Genomic DNA, 19,338 nt, shown 5'->3' with positions numbered 1-19,338 from the left:
TTCCTCTGTACCGTTGGGGCATCCATCTTCGGCCTTCAGGCCCATGGTATCCAGAGACATTTCCATGAAGCAGGAAATTCCAAAGACAGTTCAGTTACTTTCTTCTGTGTCCTGCAGAATGTCTCGCAGACTTTCATGAATCAGGAACCCCGAAAGACCATCTCACCTTTAGGCAAGTTTAGCAGTCCTCTCTCTGCGGGTTCTGTGTCCAGTTTATGCAACAGTCCAGGCAAGAGCAGTTTCTTGCCCAAATGACTATCCAACTCCATAAGGATCCTCTTCAATGCCCATCTTTCTCTTGAAGTAGCTGGTGCTGCCAGGAGCAGACGTGTCTCATTGTCATGAAAAACCCTAAGTTATTAAAATATTTTAAATGCCATATTCTGCAGTCTTTGAAAGATATGAAGAATGCCTATCTAATTGAAATATATCTCTATATATCTAGAAAATCTAACTAACATGACTACAAGCTTGACTATTATTGATGATTACCCATTAGCAACCTATATTTCCTAATTATACATTACATTTTAAAATGAACTACACAATCACAATACCTCAATCAAGTTCAAAAATACATATACATATAACAAAATTGACCTTAAAATCCATACCAATGCAAATTATTCATATCTATATCATATCCCCCTTTAAATGTAAAAGAACATTTATAAACAATATTTGGGAACATGGGCGTAGTTTTTTCTCTCCAAACTGCTTCCTGCTGAATAGGGGCGTCGTTAATTAGGTCGTTCATGATATAACCTGTGTGCTAGTTTCATCTCAGTTGGCAGTTGAGCGAAGCAATTTTCTGAAGGAGTTCACAGCAACCATTCAGGAGGGCGTGGTCTATCATACCATATCAGAATAGAAGAAATGAACAGGGTCTCATCCTCTGTGAAAACAAAAAAAGGACTTTCCCAAAGCATCATATCCTTAGACCCAAATTCTGAAGTCAAGATACCTTTAGAACATATGTGCAGGTTCAGCTTAGCAGCCCATATAATGAAATGTCTCTCTGTATTTAGCTCCTTCACAGTCAAAAATTTTAAAGAAAACATAATGTACATAATCCAGACTCTCTGTGAATTTTGCATTTTTACGTGGCTTATTTTTCTTTATTTCTTTTAATCTCTTAACTATCTGTACTTTGTCTCTTTAAAGACTTTACCTTTTTTTTTTAAAGCATTAACTTTATTCTCTATATTTTTTTCTTCTCTCTCCCAAGCCTACGTACATTCATCCTACAGTGTCTGAATCTGTTCTATTGTGAATCTGTAATTTTTTTATTATCCAGGAGCATTTCTTAAAATGTTAAGCATTTCTTAAAAACTTAAGTTGCACCATGTATAGGTAATACGGTACTGCCTGTGTCCTGCCCAGTCTAAACCTTAACTGCGCGGTTTTAAGGTAATTACGGTAGTTCCTGCCTGAGACCAGCACAGTTCAGCATGGAGCAGCCGCTCCTGCCTCAGAGTCATTTGGTGCTTCTGAGCTGAGCACAGTTCCAGGCACACAGCAGTTTACATTGGAGCCGCAATCAGCAGTTTAATTCTGAGACTGAGTGTGCAGCACAGAAACTCTTTTCATCCAAGTTATAGCCAAATCTGACACGCAGAGCACTGCGCAGTCTGAAAACGCGTCTCTGTAGGGCGGCAGGAATCCGCCATGCTCTTCCGCCTGCCTAAGCTTGATTCTGCCTTCTGCCCAGGTGCAGGCGGGGAGCGCTGAGTTATCTGCACGGTCTCAGAGCACTCTCCTTCTGATCTCAAGTGGGAACACAAACATCCAGTCCCATAAAAGCCTTGAAATGCTTTAAAGCCAGAGTTCACGCTGGCAGTACAGCCCTATGAAGCCGCGCTTTAAAATGACGCAGCTTTTTTTCTGCTGCTATTGCTGAATCAGGAAATCTCTTTATGGCACGCCACCAACAGAGAGCAAAACTCTGTGTTAAACTCTCTCTCCCTTATTTTTAAGCCTTCTCAGGTTTTTAAGTGGATTTAGCCCATCACGTCTGGGCGCCATCTGTTGAAATAAGAGCAGCAGGGCTGCGTCCCCAGCACCCGGCCGCCCGCATGGCTAGCTTATGCCCGAAATAATTACACGGAAACTGTATTCTTTCAAACACTGCCTGGCCCGGCTAGGTCCAGTTTCTTATTGGCTCTTACATATTGTTCTAACCCATTTCTAATATTCTGTGTAGCCCATGAGTTGGCTTACCAGAGAGGATCTTAACCTGCGTCTGTCTGGAGTGGGAGCATCATGGCGACTCCTCAACTCAGCTTCTTTCTCCCAGAATCCTGTTCTGTTTTCTCCACCCACCTAAGGGTTGGCCTATCAAATGCAAATGGGGCCTAGGCAGTTTCTTTATTAATAAGAAATCACTCCCACATCAGGATCTAATATGGACACACTTCTTGATGAACACCATTCAACGCTCTAGGAATGTCTACGATAAGTAAAAAGTTGACTGGCTATATTAGAAGCAAAACAGGTGAACAGAAACCCAAGAATGATTTATGTGGCTCCAGCCCATCACCCCTACACTTTGTCTTAATGAAGATTTAAGTCTCTGTGTTTCCATGTGGTTGGAGAGACAATAACTGCAGAGTGACTGAACTAGAAGCTTGTCTGATTTTTCACGTGGTGACAAGCTAAACTGCAAAGCCCGCAAAGCAGCTCAAGTGTCCACACCTACTGCAAGGCAGCTTGACTGATTTACACTTGGGCTGCTCAGTCAACTAAGCGGCTCTTACCAACTTAGAGCCTTTACCGCTGGGAAGGTAACAGTCGATGACAGGTCTCTACTTGAGTCAGCTGCCCTGCATGCTGCCAGCTCTCAGCCCTAGCCTGTTTCTAAGATTCCTTTTGTGTCTTTTCCAGTGGCTTTTTAGTCTGTGTCCAAACTGGGGTATGGAAGGGGAGTGAAGGAGAGTTGTGATTTTATCCACACAACGGCAAAGAAAGGAGTCATTATAGACCCAAGCCAGACAAAGCAGAAACAAACACAGACATACCATCATAGAGTGTTTCACAACTGGTAGCCGTAGGGCAACATTTGCCTTTGCTGAGTGTGATTATTCTATTGGATAGCACTATAAGCCAGCAAAGAATGGAGAAATTATAAGATGTATTTGGAGATAATTTGATGTTGAGGAGATTTGAGCCACTTTCAAAAGACTTACAGTTAATACATGGCACACAGAACTAAGGAAGGTATTTTGACAAATTAACTGTTTTTGATAAAGTATCCTTTATGTTTTTTCTAAAGAAAGCCCACTTGTAAATATTTTAACCAATGGAGGAAAAAGCATTATTTAAATAAGCTCATGATTACTCTAATTAACCTGAAAAAAATAACATTGATTTGGGTTAAGTTTTCCAAAACTAGAGATTTTTTGTGTGTAGCACAAGAGTAATATAGCAAGACCCTGAAAACCCTTTAAATGAGAAACCTATACAATTGCAATGGCACTGGTTTTGTCTGAAATAGGGGGGAGATTCAAATTTGTGCTGAAGCACCAACTTGCCAATTTATCTTTAAGAATGACACCAGTTGCTCCAAAAAGCTTAGGAGTTTGTAGTCTTGAGAAGCCAAAATATGATAAAGCATCGCAAGAAAGAGAAATCTGGGCCCCTGAGGTTATTTCATCCGTGTTGATGGCAATCGTGCTCGCCAGTGTGGACTGATAAAATCAGTAGTAAGGATGTCCAATGTGAAAGAGGCCTGAGACCAAAACTGTTGAAATAGGAGCGGTGGGGCTGCGTCCCCAGCTAGCTCATGCCCGAAATAACAACACACAAACTATTCATTTAAGCACCGCTTGGCCCATTTCTATCTAGCCTCTTCTAGGCTAATTCTCACATATTAATTTAGCCCATTTCTAATCATCTGTGTAAGCACCCCAAGGTGCGCTTACCGGAAAGATTCTAGCCTATGTCCATCCTGGGTCAGAGGAGCTTCATTGCGCCCATCTGCCCAGGAGAGCAGAGCATGCCTCTCTGTCTGAGGCATCTGGCTCTGAGAGGAGCTGCATTACTTCTGACCTCACTTCCTCTTCCTCCCAGCATTCTCTTCTGTTTACTCCACCCACCTATGTTCTAACCAATAAAATGGGCCAAGCCAGTTTCTTTATTAGCCAATGACCTTCCTCCATCCTTGATTCCTGAAGAATCAAGAGCCCTTGGGAAGCATGCGCTTTGGATCGAGATGCGAAGGATGTGACAATCTTCCTGCTCCATCGCCTAGAACATCCTCAAATGTCTCTCTCCTTAACATCTCTCAGAGATTCCAAAATCACCCCTCCAGAGCAAGCTTCTAGCTTTTTATTCCTTAAAGTGACCACTGAGAAGTGGTGTGAAGAGTAGAGCCTGTGGCCCTTGCTGCACCCCTGGAAGGGATTTCCTTAGTTAAGTTCAAGCACTCTGGAGTTCAGGTCAGCAATGTCTGGATAAGGGCCTTACGGGCCTTGCAAAAGCGGCGACCACTGTAATCGCAGCATCCAGGAAGCAGAGACACTGCCTCAGTAAAAGAAATGGAGAACAGTTGAGGAAGGTCCTCCGAATGCCAACCTCGGGCCTCCCCCACACAGGCACACCCACATACATGCCAACACACAAATGCATATGAACATGCACAAAATGCTGAACTCTCTAAATATAAGTAAAGTGTCTGGTGATTGGTCAGCTTCTAGAATGAGGCATACTATATAACGAAACACAAATACAGGGGCTCTCCACAGCACACACTCATGGGGCCCTCACACAGACACACGGGCATTCACACAAACACACACCTACAAAATCAAAACAGTAAAAATACATCGTGAGAAATATTTCATGGTTTTGCTAGATTTGCTGCTGCAGTTCTATACTGAAGATTCCCAAAAATGGCCATCCCAATAGATGGTAATGTGGACAGCTGGGCGACCTGGGACTAGGCAAGCTCCTTATGTTCTGTAAGACACAGGGACGGACAGCTGGGACCCCTCTTCCGGTCACTTAACCCTTTGAACTGCACTAGTCACCTGCTTATATGAAAATACCAATGCTTCTTTTGGAAATAGATTCCCAGGACAACCTACAGGTCAGCTGAGGTCACGCGATCTCCTTCCAGCCCAGGGCTTGCCTCAGTACAACCGATTCATCTTCATTTCTCAGGCTCCACCACCGGATATTTAGAGACTGCTCGTCCTCTGTTGTACACCATGGAGATCGCTGCCTGCTCCTTTCCTCCCCTTTCTCCTTTTTTATTACTTCTTTGAGGCTTATTGTCTATGAGAAAAACGGTACCCACATCTTCCCACAGAATGGGAGAGGTTTATGGGAACAACTTATATGTGAACTTCCCTCTTCATCCTAAACCTGGAAAGAGTTTCCTTTCCCAAGCCTCCCACCTAGACCTCGCTTCTCTGGACGATCTGTGAGAAGCTCAAGCTGTCTCCACGGCACACTGACAGCACTTCACTGCTGTCGTGCTGACAGAGAACCTTGAAATCCAGGGCCCACCACGCTCAGCTTTCACACTCACTGGTGTGTGCTTGCAACAGAGCGCTTCTATTTCAGGCTGTGGGTCCCAGTCAGGCTGGCCCCGCATCCTGAGATTAGCAGCTTTCGCCGCCATGGGCTCTGGCTGGCTGAAGCTAGAAGGACAGAAGAAACCACAGTAAGCAAACATGTAGTGAGCTCCCACGTCCACTAAATTCCACCGAGATTCGGCGACCGGAGCCAGCTGTTGAGAAAGGAGTGGATTAGCACGTTCCGCCCTTAAAATGAGCCCACTGCATTATCAGGTAGCCGAGGGCGTGTTGTAGTATTTCACTTGCGCAGAGTCTGAGATGGAGAGTGAGCCGTCCAGTCCACACTGTGCACGGGAACTCAAACCTCTTCTTTCTCGTTTGCAGGAGTTAAAACTGATCGGACTGGATATCCCTCACTTCGCTGCAGATCTTCCGCTGAACCGATGCAAAAACCGCTACACGAACATCCTGCCGTGTAAGCTGGCCCACAGCCCTGATCCCAGCCCTGTCTTTTAAAGGCCAAAGCATTGCTACTGCCACTTTCTCTGTTTCACTAGTTCCCAGCCAGACTCAGGTGCAGTCTGAATTTCAGGGCTATTGCGGCGATTTCCTGTGCCTAACCAAAGCATTGATCTTATTCTGTGGAGGGAGATTTCATTACACTGCTTTTACATAAATTGCATCTGAGCAGAAGAGACTAAGCATTTGGCCCTTTGGGAAAGGGGCTTAGCTAAATTGGGGTCAGATAATTTGTGCTCTTAGTAAATATTTTCTGTGAATTCACTGAGAACGAAAGGAGCTAAGGCAGAGCGCCACAGGTGAGCGCCTTCCTCTCCCATCTGCCTAGTTAAGCGGATGTTTAGCATTCTGTAATAAAAAGTAACATTCAAGAGAGAGGCAATAGAAAGTATGCATTGGACAGTTATGATGCCCGTAATATAGATTGATTTTTTTTCATCTCTACTACCCTCAGGGCAGGCTAGTCAAGAAGGCAACCACAGAAAGAAGGAAACTAAAAGTTCTAGAAAGATATCACTATTGTTCACGTGGTTGCTTGATAAAAGCAGGTAGAATTATAATAATAACATTTCACATCTGCTTTTCTGATTAAAAAGCCCCACTAACAGCCTTCCCCTAATTTCCACATTCACTAAAATTCAATTAAGTTAGGAGTCAACAAAATTTGGCCACTTTAAAGCCAATACATTTCGGTAATTGAGAAATGACTTTGTTTTAAAAAATTTCTTTCAATTTATTTTGGTCATATTATTTGTCCTCTCCCAACCCAATTCCTCCTATGTCCTCCTCACCTCCCCACCCACCCAGCTTTATATATTTGTTCTCTCTCTCTTTCGCTCTCTCTCTTTATCTCTCTCTCATGCACACACACACACACACACACACACACACACACACACAGAGCCCAAAAATCAAGAAAGAAAAATGAAAACAAACAAAAGTCAACAAAGGAAGGAGACTGAGAGGTAAAGTAGTGAGTGCAGGGGAAAAATGGGATCACAATATATAATATAGTTGAAAGCAATTTTCTTTAAAGTTTTTTAATTAAAACATAATCACACCATTTTCCTCTTTCCCATTCCTCCTTCCAGCTTCTCTCAGGCCCCTTTACTCTCTTTCAATTCATGGCCGCTTTTCCTTTGGTTATTACTGTTGCATATATGAATACAACCTGCTCAGGTTATTTCGTGTTGTGCACATGCATGTGCCTTCAGGGCTGACCACTTGGAAATGAATAAACAATTAGGGAGCTCATCCCTAGGGAAGCCTAATGTTCCCTTTCTCGGCAGTTGTTAGCGGCCTGTAGCTCCTTGTCTGGTAGTGGTGGGGTCTATGAGATCCCCCTTCTATGATCGTATGTTTATTTGTCTGGTGGTGGGGTCTATGAGATCCCCCTTCTATGATCGTTTGTTTGTGTTGCTCGGTTTCATCTCTTTTTAGGCATCCATATTCTTTTGTTTGTTTCTTTATTTATTTATTTTTCAAGACAGAGTTTTTCTGTAGCTTTGGTGCCTGTTCTGGAGCTAGCTCTTGTAGACAAGGCTGGCCTACATAGAGATCCACCCACCTCTGCCTCCCAAGTGCTCCACGCGCCACCACCGCCCAGCTAAGGCATCCATACTCTTAAGATATCATGAGTAGAGTGTCCCTGTTATTTCTAGGAGACACAAGCAGACTTCCTGTTCTTCTGGCTCTTACAATCTTTGTCCCCTCTTCCACAATGCTCCCTGAGGTTAGGTGCAGGAGTTGTATTGTAGATGTACTGATTGGGGCTGGACACCCATGATCTCTGCATTTTGACCGGTTATGGTTTTCTGTAATGGTCTCTGTCTGCTGCAAAGGGAAGGTTCTTCAAGTAAGGATAAGAGGTACACTCCCCTGTGGGCATAAGTGTAGGTATTTAGAATGCAGCTAGGAATTATTCCCGTCTAGTGAGGTGGTGGTTGGAGGGTTTCCTCTAAGAGCCATGCCTCACCAGCACTGAGGAGGCACCTCAGTTTCCAGTACCGGGTCCTGTTGAGTGGACTTAAGTACAATTGACAGATGGTTACTGTCAAGAAGGGATTTTCTTGATGAAGCTCAACACCACATAGGGTTAATGTATGTGTGTGTGAACATACATATATGTAAACATATAAAGAAATGTTTTTAAAAAGGAGTTAACACTATAATTCAGAATAAACTAAAGGAAAAGAATAGGGAAAATAACCAAGATGAAAAACTAAAATCCAAAAGGTCTACAATAATAGTATGATAACACAAAAGAGAACGAACAGGAATTGGGGTGGGGAGGTACAGGTTGAGAGGACAACACTTGGGGGTCTAAACACACTAGAAGGACAACAGTCACTACTGTTGGGTGATATGTTGAAGATTTTATTATAGAGTGGGCTCCACATACTTTTACCGAAAATCCAATGTGAGATGGTAGATATGCTTGTTCGTTTAATAATAGTTGTTTCTTAATACACACATGGGTGTACACACACACACACACACACACCTTAAAGATTAAATTCTATATGCAGCAATAAGAAATTTAAATTCATAGTACAATAATAATCATTTCAAAAGGTCCCTGAGTTTTCTGTTCCTTGTGTAAGGTCGTGAGCTGTTGGGATCCCCTCGTAAGACAGGAATCATACATTGAAGCTACGTTCTATAGCTTTCTGTATGGTAACAAGATATATTAGTTCCTGCCTGAAGTGCCCGCAGATACTTCTTACAGAGATGGAGGCGCCGAATGGCTGGAAGCTGATCATGTGTTATCAGGAGAGGCTAAGGCTACAGGAGGTCTCTAGTGCAGAACTACAGTAGATTGGCTCCCTCCTCGGGGTTTGATTTAACTTGATATTTGATGGAGACTGTTGGGATAATTTTCCTTCCGTTCTGATTTTTTAATCTGTCTTTTGTCTTTCCTCTCCATAGATGACTTCAGCCGAGTGAGACTAGTGTCCATGAACGAAGAGGAAGGAGCGGACTACATTAATGCCAACTATATCCCTGTGAGTAAAAAAGGAAATTGGGCATCCAAGTACACAAAACTGCACCGTCCAGGCCGTGGGAGACCATAGGGACTGTGTGGGTGTGTGAGATGAAGAGGGGGCAGCTGTCCCAGGCCAGCAACTGAGCCCAGGGAGCGAATGAGCAGTTTCCATTGTTCCTGTTCAGAACAGGATGCAGTGGTTCCCAACCATCCTGACCCCGCGACCCTGCATACAGCTCCTCATGTTGCCGTGACCCCCAGCCATAAAATGATTTCGTTGCTACTCATAACTGTACTGTTTCGCTACTGTTATGAATCATAATATAAACATATAAAATGCAGGATATTTGATATGTGACCCCTGTGAAAGGGTCTTTTGACCCCCAAAAGGGTCATGACCCACAGGTTGAGAACCCCTCTCTGGTAGTGGGAGGGGGCTCACAGACACTCATGAGAGACCAGCAGAGTAAAAGAAAGGGGGTCACACCAAGGAGTCTCTCCCTTGTGTTTAGAGTTCTGAGCCCAGATTCAAAGGGCGCACCTGTGCACCTGTGCATTTAAAACAGCAATGAAGAGTGTGGTGGTCATAAAAAGGTGTGGACATGATTTGATAGGCTCCTACATCCCAGAGCTTTAAGTCATAAAGAACTTAAGATCACACCGACCCGTACAGTCCCTCTGATCACCTCTCCCATGATAAGGAGGAGAAAATGCCGTGTAGGTGTGTGATCCTTTGCCAGCTTCGTCACCAGCAGAATGTCAGCTGTCCCCACAGGTGCGTGCGAGTGAAGGTGGCTGCTGACGTGTTAACGTTGTCACTCCTCTTTCAGGGGTACAACTCACCGCAGGAGTACATCGCCACCCAGGGGCCACTGCCGGAAACCAGAAACGATTTCTGGAAGATGGTCCTACAGCAGAAGTCTCATATCATTGTCATGCTCACCCAGTGCAATGAGAAGAGGAGGGTGAGTCCCGACACACTGTGTGCCTGTTGGCCATGAGTACCCCCACTGCACCCCACCCATGCCCTGGATGTTGTGTCCAATCAGAGAAGCAACTCACTTGCCTAGGTTTCACCCTGACCACAGGGCTGCATGTTTCTTCTGAAACGAGGGTCCTTGCTGCCCGTCAGTGAGCACATACTCTATTTCTTCCCTGGCTTCTTCTTGTTTATTTGTTTACAAAAATCATATTGCTTTTGCCCAGGTAAAATGTGACCACTACTGGCCATTCACAGAAGAGCCCATCGCTTACGGTGACATCACCGTGGAGATGATCTCTGAGGAAGAACAGGACGACTGGGCCAGCAGACACTTCCGGATCAATTACGTACGTTTTCACCAGACACAGGGAGGGTGGTCCCCAGCCCCACACTCTCCCGCCAGTACCCCCGTATGAGAATCTGGAGATCAAAGCATCACTATGTAAGACTGTGAGCACTGCAGGCTCTGTCATGCTGCTACCTTCAAGACACAGAAGATCTGACTCCGCAGAGTTACTCCCTATTTTCATCCAGCGCGCTTTGGAGGAAATGTTGTCTTTGAAGGTCAGAGGAGGTGAAAGAAACATCTGCACTGGTCCTTCTCAAACTTGTGCAGGGCTGTCAATCACACTGATGGGGCGGGGTTCTCATTACTTGCATTAATCAAATAAGAGTGACCACCAAATATATAAAGCATGGATACATTTCAATTAAACATCAGAACCGACACTTACTAGTTAGAATCCTGTTCTGGGTTTCAATGTCTAAACCTCCTTAATGTCTCTCTTAGAGTTAGGTGGATTAGGTAGAGTTCCAGAAAGATCTGTTCCATTACCTGCTTCTGTCTCAGAGGACAAGACTCTGAGGGTTGCCCGTTTTAGGGCTGGGTTCCAGTGCTCACATCAGCCAGTTATTTAATTTGCTGTTGATAGAAAAGCATGTCCACCAGTACAGTCCCCTGGTAATGAGCTGTCTGTTGAGAAGAAAACTTAACTGACGAGTCCTCTTGCCTTGTTCTTTTGTGTGCAGAGACACCCCTTCCTACAGGCACTGAGCAGGAGAGGGTGTACTGACTCCTGTGGCCCAGCCAAATTCGTCCACTGCCTGTTTTGTAAAGAACCCTGAGCTTTACAGGTCTTTCTTTGGACTGCCAGCTCCAAATAATGACATGGAGACTATTTATTAATTATGAAAGCTTGGCTCTAGTCTGTGCTTGTTCCCAACTAGCTCTTAAAACTTAACCCATTTATATTAATCTGTGTTCCACCATGCGGCTCATTGCCTCTCCTAGGTACCATATCTCCAACCTCGCTGGCAAATACCCCACCTCTCAGATTCTTCCCAGAATTCCTATCTCTGCCTGGAAGTCCCACCTATTCTCTTCTGCCTAGCTATTGGCTGTTCGCCTCTTTTAAAGCAAACAGAAGGTGTTTCCGGCAGATGAGGTAAAACAGTGGCACGTCTTCCCACAGTGTGATCAAATAGCCCACAACAGTTAGGCATGGCTTCTGGGCTTTCAAATGTTGGGAGGACTAGAGATACAGCCAACCAGCCTAGCGCTTGGATGGCAGATGCAAATCCTGGAGTTCCTCCTTCACAAAAATGGCCTTTGGCCATTCATAGACATGGTGGCACATACCAACCACCCAGTACTTAGAAGGCTGAGGCAGGAGGACAGGGAGTATGAGGCTCGCCTTAACCACACATCTTAAGACCCAGCCCTCCAAGAAAAAAAATTTAAAGATTATTTCACAGGAAATATTATATGAAATTTAAACTTCAGTGTGCCTAGTGTTCTGTTGGCTCACAGGTTACATTTATTCGTGATATATTGTCTGTGACTCCCACGGAAACTACATGGTTGCAATATCTGAAAATACTAAAATACCTACCTGGCCCTTTCCAGAAAATGTGCTAACAAAGATTACCCAACACACTCAGTTAGCCACTCACTCACTGGTGTAGAAGTAATAAACCGGTTCTTATCTACTAGCTGTAAACGGTAGCTTTCTCTGGGATGTGTAATAAATAAAAAGTCCAGGCACACCCCCAGTGTGTGTGTGTGTGTGTGTGTGTGTGTGTGTGTGTGTGTGTGTAGCAGGCTGTTTTGTCCCTTCCTCCTTTTGAATTGTCCAGCTCTTCCTTGTTCCCCAAGCAGCTAACTCGGCTACCGACACTCCTTTATGAAGCCTTCCCAGGCTCTGAGACTTGAGCCCCTCCTTGCCTGCCTTGGAGTCCCCTACACGCTGCTCCAGCTCAGCACATATCCACGGCGGTTTTCTTTCTTCACCTCCTCCACCCTCCAGCACTGCCAGTTTCAGCAGCAAGCGCTCTTTCTCTCCGCAATGAACGTATCTAAGAATGAGCTGTTTCAGAATGAATGAAGTGCTATCCGAGTCAATTGACTTTCTACCAATGGTGATATTTCACCATCTTAATGCCATTTAAACTGAGCTAGCTTTCTGGGCTGCTTCAGCGGGGAAGCCAGTGCAAATTGCTAAAGAATAGAGAACAAATCCTTTCCCACGTTTGCATCTGGGAGCTGGGAAAGAAATAGAGTACAATGTAGGGTCTGTTCTCGTGCCTGCTCCCTTTACAGGGAAGACTTACATAGATCATAGTGTGAGCAATAATATGCTTCTTGTCCTTGCTCTTAAATGACAGCCCCATCTTTCAGTGACCAGAAATAATGCAGCAAACAACTTGTTTGCCTGTAAGGGGGCTCAGAGGACACCAGCATCTGGTGGCAGGGCGCCCTCTTCAGGCAGTAAACTGGCAGAACCTAAATTGGTCGGATAAGCCATTTTTCCCCTTCAGTTTTTGTTCACACCCGCCCTTCTTTCTTTGCTCCACATTGAGATGCGTAACGTTCGAAAGAATCTTTTCAACAAGATACAGATAATGAGAAAATCAGAGGAAGAGAACTCATGATAGCCGAGTCAGATCAAACAGAAGGGTTTTCTCAGTTAAGCAAGGAAAACGACTTTAACGCCAGCTTGCTATTTCCCGGCACATGGAGACTGGTGTGAACTGAATAAACATCAACAAATTATTGATTCCCATGGACGCCGGGCTTTACTATCACCTGGAAAGGCTGCTGCCAGTCCCATGGCCCTGCTCTGGAGCCGAGAGGAGACTAAGGACCCTAGTGGCTTTCCTCGTTTTATATCCACTTGCACTTTAGAGCCAATGACATTTTCAGATTAGCTATATTGGAATATGAACATGGAAAGACAATACAAGAATCGGCATGTGAACAGAGTTGGCGTGCTTTATGAGCCTTTCTAGACAAGCCAGACTATCGGGCAACTAACTTGAAACACTCAGGGTGTGACATATTCCTTGAAGACAACTGTAAGGGAAATCAGCACACATCTTCACAGTCTTTATTACTCTGTGTGCCTGGAACAGGAGCCTCTGAGCACTTTATGCTGCCTGTGAGTGGCGTACGCTCTTGGGAGCCAAAGAGACTGTGGATATAGTTGAAGTGATGGTACTGTTATCACTAAATCTTACCATGTATTTTCACCTATCATTTCCATAAAAATTTACTGATATAGATGCAAATTCTGCTTAAGAGTGTACGGTTTTGCCCTATGGGATTCATTTCTCTTTGCTACTTGAATATAAACGTGAACCCCAAACCATCTAAACTTTTGCTAGAATATTCTATCCAGAGCGGATTGTAGGATCTTTGCAAGTTTGACGGATGAGCGATGAACAAGATAGTTGAGAAGAGCCCGGTTTGGGAACCGGCCTCACAGTTAACAAGGGAACAAATTATTCTTATAACTTCCTGGAGACTAAGCAGAGCTGATCTCGAAAGATCCTTACTGATGGGCTGTGTATCTATCTTAAAGTGAAGTGAGGTGCCATATACAGGTGTGCATCCCACTGGAGCTGGACTTCAGCCAGATCCCCTGAGAATGCCGGGACACGAGTGGCACTCTAGTGCTGGTCCATTCCAGTGCAGAGATGGATTTTTGCATGCTGATAATATAGTCTTTATCTGCAGGATGCTTTGGCACACGAATGTGATCTCTGGGAATTTTCCAGGAAAGTTCATTGGCTAGAGAATGTCTCTGGATGAAGAACCAGTGGTTCCACTAGCAGGGAATGTGATAAATAGGGGTGGAAGAGAGCCCCCAAGTAGGACACAAACCATAGTTTTTAAAAGTTCTTGGGCCAGGCCTGAGGCAGCTTCTGAATGGCAGAGGCAAGGTGTCAACCTGAGTCCGCCTACACTTGTTCTTAGCCTCTAGTTAATAGATACGGGTTAGCCTGTGTCTCCATCGTTGGGGGCTTTGGACAATTATAATTAACCTTTCTCTTCAGGACCTGATGATGACCGTGCCAGGGCTCAGAGTTGGGAAGGGAAGGGGAATGGAGAGCAGTAGAATGTAGGGCCAGCTTGCTGTGCCATAGTGGCTCGGGACGTGCCAGGTCTAGATGACGTGACTAACCCATGCTCTTTGGCATTTCTCCCCTACAGGCTGATGAGGCTCAAGACGTCATGCATTTCAACTACACGGCCTGGCCTGATCACGGTGTGCCTCCAGCAAACGCGGCCGAGAGCATCCTGCAGTTTGTATTCATGGTCCGACAGCAAGCCACCAAGAGCAAAGGGCCCATGATCATCCACTGCAGGTGACCTTCATCTGGCATTTCCTTGTTAGTTACCTGTCTCACTGACAACGACCACTTACGAAAGTTGACTTAGTTCAAGGGTTTAGTCTGTCTTGGTGGGACAACATGGTGGTGAGGACTTAAGGCGGCCACCGTTGTGAAGCAGAGCGATGAGTACTGGCCATGGCCAGCATTCTCTTCTTTATTCAAGCAGGGGCCACAGCCTGTGCCATGGTGTTGCCTGCCTTCAGGTTGGGCTTCTAACCATAGTCAACCTGTCTAGAAACTCGCTCTCAGCCAGGCAAGCCACTTGTCTCTAGGCCAGTGGCTCTCAGTCTGTGGATTGTGACCCCTTTGAGGGTTGAACAACCCTTTTCACAGGGATTACATATCAGATATCCTGCTTATCAGATATTTACGTTAGGACTAATTGCAGTTATGAAGTAGTAATGGAAATAATTTTAGGGTTGGGGATCATTGCAGCATGAGCAACTGTATTAAAGGGTTGCAGCATTAGCAAGGTTGAGAACCACTGTCCTAGGTGAATCTGGGTCCTGTTAACTTGAAAATGTTAACCATCATATGTACCATGGTTTTCTTTCTATAAATTAATTATGATTTTTGAGTCCTTGTCTAGTTGTTTTACTATATTTACTGCTTCCTTATCATATGGTTCATTTATTACTAGAGACTGTGGGAAATATTTTCTAATTTGCTTTTTATGAGATAGTATCTTACTTTGTAGCCCTGTCTAGCCTTAAATTCACTCTTTAGCCCAGACTAACCTTGTAGTCATTCTCCTGTCTCAGCTTTTTGTGTCCTGGGATTATAGGAATGTGCCACAAATCTCAGCTTAAAATAGATGTTATTATTCCAATTTCAAAAGCAAAAGAAGATGAGAGCAGAGAGATGCAAAGATTTACAAAAGTTCACTCAACTAGAGCAAAGAAAAAAAAATCTCCACATATGGGTCTCCAAAGGCCAAATACTATGTGACATCACCATCGAACTCTAGAGTGAATATAGCACAAAATATCTTAGGTCAAATTCTACAAAGCTTCTCATGACTCAGAACAGTCTAAACAGACTTAAGAGATAGCAGCGGGAAAGAAAACATAAAAATATTTAGTATGTTGATAAATTGGGTTGCACTTTAGAATTGCGTTTGGAATTTCAGAAGCAAAAGTGAAATGGGATGAATGGCTCCTAACATTACTTCAAATCACAATTCATACTAATTCCTTGTACGAAGTGTTATGTCTAACGTAAACCTGGCCTTCCCACCAGTGAACACAAAATTCATCCTCATGACAAAATGTCATAAAACTGTTGTGCAGACTCAAGGAGGCAGAAGTAGGGTAGGGATGTCAGGGCAGGCGTTAGCAACGAGTCCATCAAGAGCAAATACGTGGCTAATCTGGGATCTACTTCCTTGTCTCTATGAGCCATGATGCTGTGTGTATGTGTGTGTGTTCTGCCGTGGTGTGTGTGTGTTACATGTGTAAATGTTCAGGATCAGCAGTGCTGGTGAGCCGCTAAGTCGTCATTGAAGGAGGAGGACCCAGTCCTTCTCATCTGCCCACCATAGACTTTTGCAGTTTCAAAGCAGGCCACTGAAAAATGAGATTATTCTCCAAACAATTCTCTTGCGGCTTGCAGCTGTGGGGTCAAAGGCACACACTCCTTCCACAGTTGCCAGGAGGTGCTGTTCGGGGCGGGACTTGACAGGGGTGTACTTAGTGGAAGATCATTTCCTCTGAGAAGCCCCGGGAGAGAAGAATTATCTAATAAAAAAAGCAAATTGAGCTCTGAACTTGAGGCTTTTAGTTTTGTTTTTTTTTTTCCTCTAGCAAATCCCACACGTAAATTGGCTTTGACCGTTTCTTTGTCCACAATGTGAGTGTGATTTAGAGTTCAGAGCCTTCAGCCCTCTGGGTGATGGGAAGAAGAGAAGAGAGTTGGCTTTGACATGGAGAGGTGGAGCCTGTGTGGAAAGCTGGCAATAGAGGTCCACATCTAGCCACACTCTGAGCGCTGGGATCCGGAGACCGCATGAGAAGGCCTTCAAGTGTTAGCTTTGACTTTAAAGCAGCTACTTAAAGGATCACTGGGAATTTCGTGCAGATTCCTGGGGCAGATCAATAAAGGCACAATCTGTGATGGGGAGCTGAACGTGTACAAAGGTCTATGACCCTAAGCTAGAGTTAGGCAGTGGGCGTGTAAGCCAAACCTGTGAGCAGGGCTCCAGGTTCCTGAGACAGAAGGCTGATATTGTGCAACCCTACTTTAGGGGGAGGGAGGACCAGCTCCAATGATCTTTACTCTCCTCCAAAACCAGAGACCCCAGGGCAGAAGTGGTGCAAACTCTTGCCTCTTTCAGGAAGAATCAGTGATGGTCAAAAATATGACACCCGAGCAACACTAACTAGGTCTGCGTTCTCAAGTCACAGCTAAGTGGAAGACACCGCGCTAGGAGAGTTTTCCCCCAAATCGTGGATAACAGCTCTAGGCATTTCCCGTTGACTTCCAACAGTACGGAGGCCTGCTGTGACTCACCTGCCATCTGAACCTTCTTTTGCAGTGCCGGTGTGGGACGGACAGGAACCTTCATTGCCCTGGACAGGCTCTTGCAGCACATTCGAGACCATGAATTCGTGGACATCTTAGGACTGGTTTCGGAAATGAGATCATACCGGATGTCAATGGTCCAGACAGAGGTAGGAACTGAAGCAATATGTGTGCTTAAGTTTGCACTTGACCGAAAGCCCCCATGGTCCAACTCCATGTTTTAATAGGGCTGTTGGGGTGAGTGCACATCTGTCTTTCTCATTTTCTTGCTGCGCTTATTCCAGACGACCCCAGTACAAAATACATAGGTGTTAGCCTCTTATATTGTGTATAAGTAACTATACCTGTTCTGGCTTCCTCTGCCTTCTAGGGACATGGAGCCTGTAGATGTGTCTGCAGTAGAATAAAAGCCTTTGGGCAGTATGGAGCCCGCTGAAGGTGGCAGTCAATCTGGATAAGGGCCACCAAAGGGAGACTGTAGGACAGATACCATTTGACTTATACTTGAGATGACAGGCTGGTCAATAAGTTTGCCACTGCTTTGGTTTTTTTTTTTCTCCAGGTGACTGTGTCGCCATTCACTTTAGATGACAACTCCTGGTTCTATCTGTGCATTCTGTCTCCCTTGGTTTTAAGGTTTGCCAGTCTCAATCCACCATCCCTGTCCCATCCCCTTAAACCAATGCAAGGTGCACCTTAGAATTCCCCCGGGGTTATTAACCAATGTTCCCTCTGCCTGTTCTTCTCCCAAGTTGTTCATTCCCTTGAAGCCTTAGGATGGACTCACCCTGGAAGGACAGCTCTGGGCCACATTGCACAGCCCACCAGCAACAGCCAGAAAGGATCTGTGTGTGTGTGTGCGCGAAAACCCAAGTACAGAGGCTTCTTTATAATCCAAATCACTTGTCTATAAGATCACTCCCTGGCCTCAAGGGTACATTTCCTGGAGGAGCACGTGGGAGGGGAAGGCTTGAGAAATAGAACAAGGTCAAGCCAGACCTCTCTCTTTACCAGACAGTTCTTTTAATGTCTCGTTCTTCCTCCTGCAGCTTCCACCAAGCACCACTAGATGGCAATATAACTCAAATAGCCCGGAGGGTAATGGCAGAGTATGCTACACATGACTTTCTTATCCTTGTTTGCTTTTCTTCCCACCCCATCTTTCCAGCTCTGTCTGAACAAGGCTCAGCAGAGTCATTCGAATGTATTTGTTGCCGGGTTGCACCCAGGTCACAGTAGTTTGGGTCAATGACCCACTAACACTCAGATACCTTAATGACAATCAGAAAGCAGATCCTAGGCAGGATCTTGTCCCTTTCAGAGAAGCTTCTTGTTGCAGTAGATGGCAACTCACAGGCAGGCCCACAACTGGTCAGGTTGCAGGAGACTGCTGAGTGACCAGCAGTAAAGGGGAAGTCCATATCACACTCCTTCCTCCGGAGGCTCAGCACTCCTCTTGAAAGAGGGGGCAGAAAGCTAACAAGAGCCAGAGGCCATAGATAACGATAAGGAAGCATTGTTTTCTGAACACAGCAGAGCGGGTGCCAACGTGAACTGCAGCAGCAGTAAGGACAACCTGTATAAGATCAAACCAGACAAAATCCCAGCGTGGAGAGGGGGATGTGGGCACGGGGGTGCTGTGGACAAATGGTGGGTGACTCTAGGGAGAGGCAGTCAGGTTTCTGCAAGGAAGCAAGACACGGGAAGCTACCCAGGATCCAGTAGATGTCTCACCCCCATGCGCACACAGGCTGCGCTATTGTTTATACTAGGTGGGTCTGAACAAAACAGAGCATCTGAAGTTGGAAGGGGGAAGGTGGTTGGAGGATAAGGGAGAGGTGGGAAGGGAGGAAATGGGGGCTGGATCTGAGCTCGAACTTTTGGTTTTCAACTTCCGTAAACACATATCCCAGTATGCAATAAAACCATGTCCATTATATGCGATATACATTTTATAAAACATATTCCTATATAATATGTATAAATCCCCATATTTCAAAAGACATCTTATTTTAAGCATCTTGCTGGTTGAATTATCTGATAAACTTCCTCCATTTATACCCTTTTAACTTTATAGATGTTGACTACAGACTGTTTATTTTAGCCTTTTGACAACTATTCTTCTTTGAAAACTGCCT

General features: G+C 44.9%; 1 protein-coding gene and 1 long non-coding RNA gene across 2 annotated transcripts in view; one reads left to right on the top strand and one right to left on the bottom strand.

The window, feature by feature from the left end:
- LOC126497291 (uncharacterized) overlaps window positions 1-19,338 on the bottom strand; it is a 421,870-nt gene that overhangs the window by 220,178 nt on the left and 182,354 nt on the right. The window lies entirely within an intron of this gene.
- The window catches only part of Ptpro (protein tyrosine phosphatase receptor type O), a 91,464-nt gene that overhangs the window by 65,906 nt on the left and 6,220 nt on the right, over window positions 1-19,338 (top strand). The window contains exons 18-23 of the mRNA XM_050135192.1: window positions 5,904-5,994; window positions 8,967-9,043; window positions 9,855-9,989; window positions 10,231-10,353; window positions 14,499-14,653; window positions 17,214-17,349. Of these exons, the coding sequence (XP_049991149.1) occupies window positions 5,904-5,994; window positions 8,967-9,043; window positions 9,855-9,989; window positions 10,231-10,353; window positions 14,499-14,653; window positions 17,214-17,349 (717 nt within the window). The remainder of the gene's footprint in view (window positions 1-5,903; window positions 5,995-8,966; window positions 9,044-9,854; window positions 9,990-10,230; window positions 10,354-14,498; window positions 14,654-17,213; window positions 17,350-19,338) is intronic.

This window comes from Alexandromys fortis, unplaced genomic scaffold (assembly GCF_014885135.2).
Source record: "Alexandromys fortis isolate MF-2015 unplaced genomic scaffold, M_Fortis_MF-2015_v1.1 scaffold_21, whole genome shotgun sequence".
Classification (NCBI taxonomy): Eukaryota; Metazoa; Chordata; class Mammalia; order Rodentia; family Cricetidae; genus Alexandromys; species Alexandromys fortis.
This window is presented reverse-complemented; position numbering and strand designations above follow the sequence as displayed.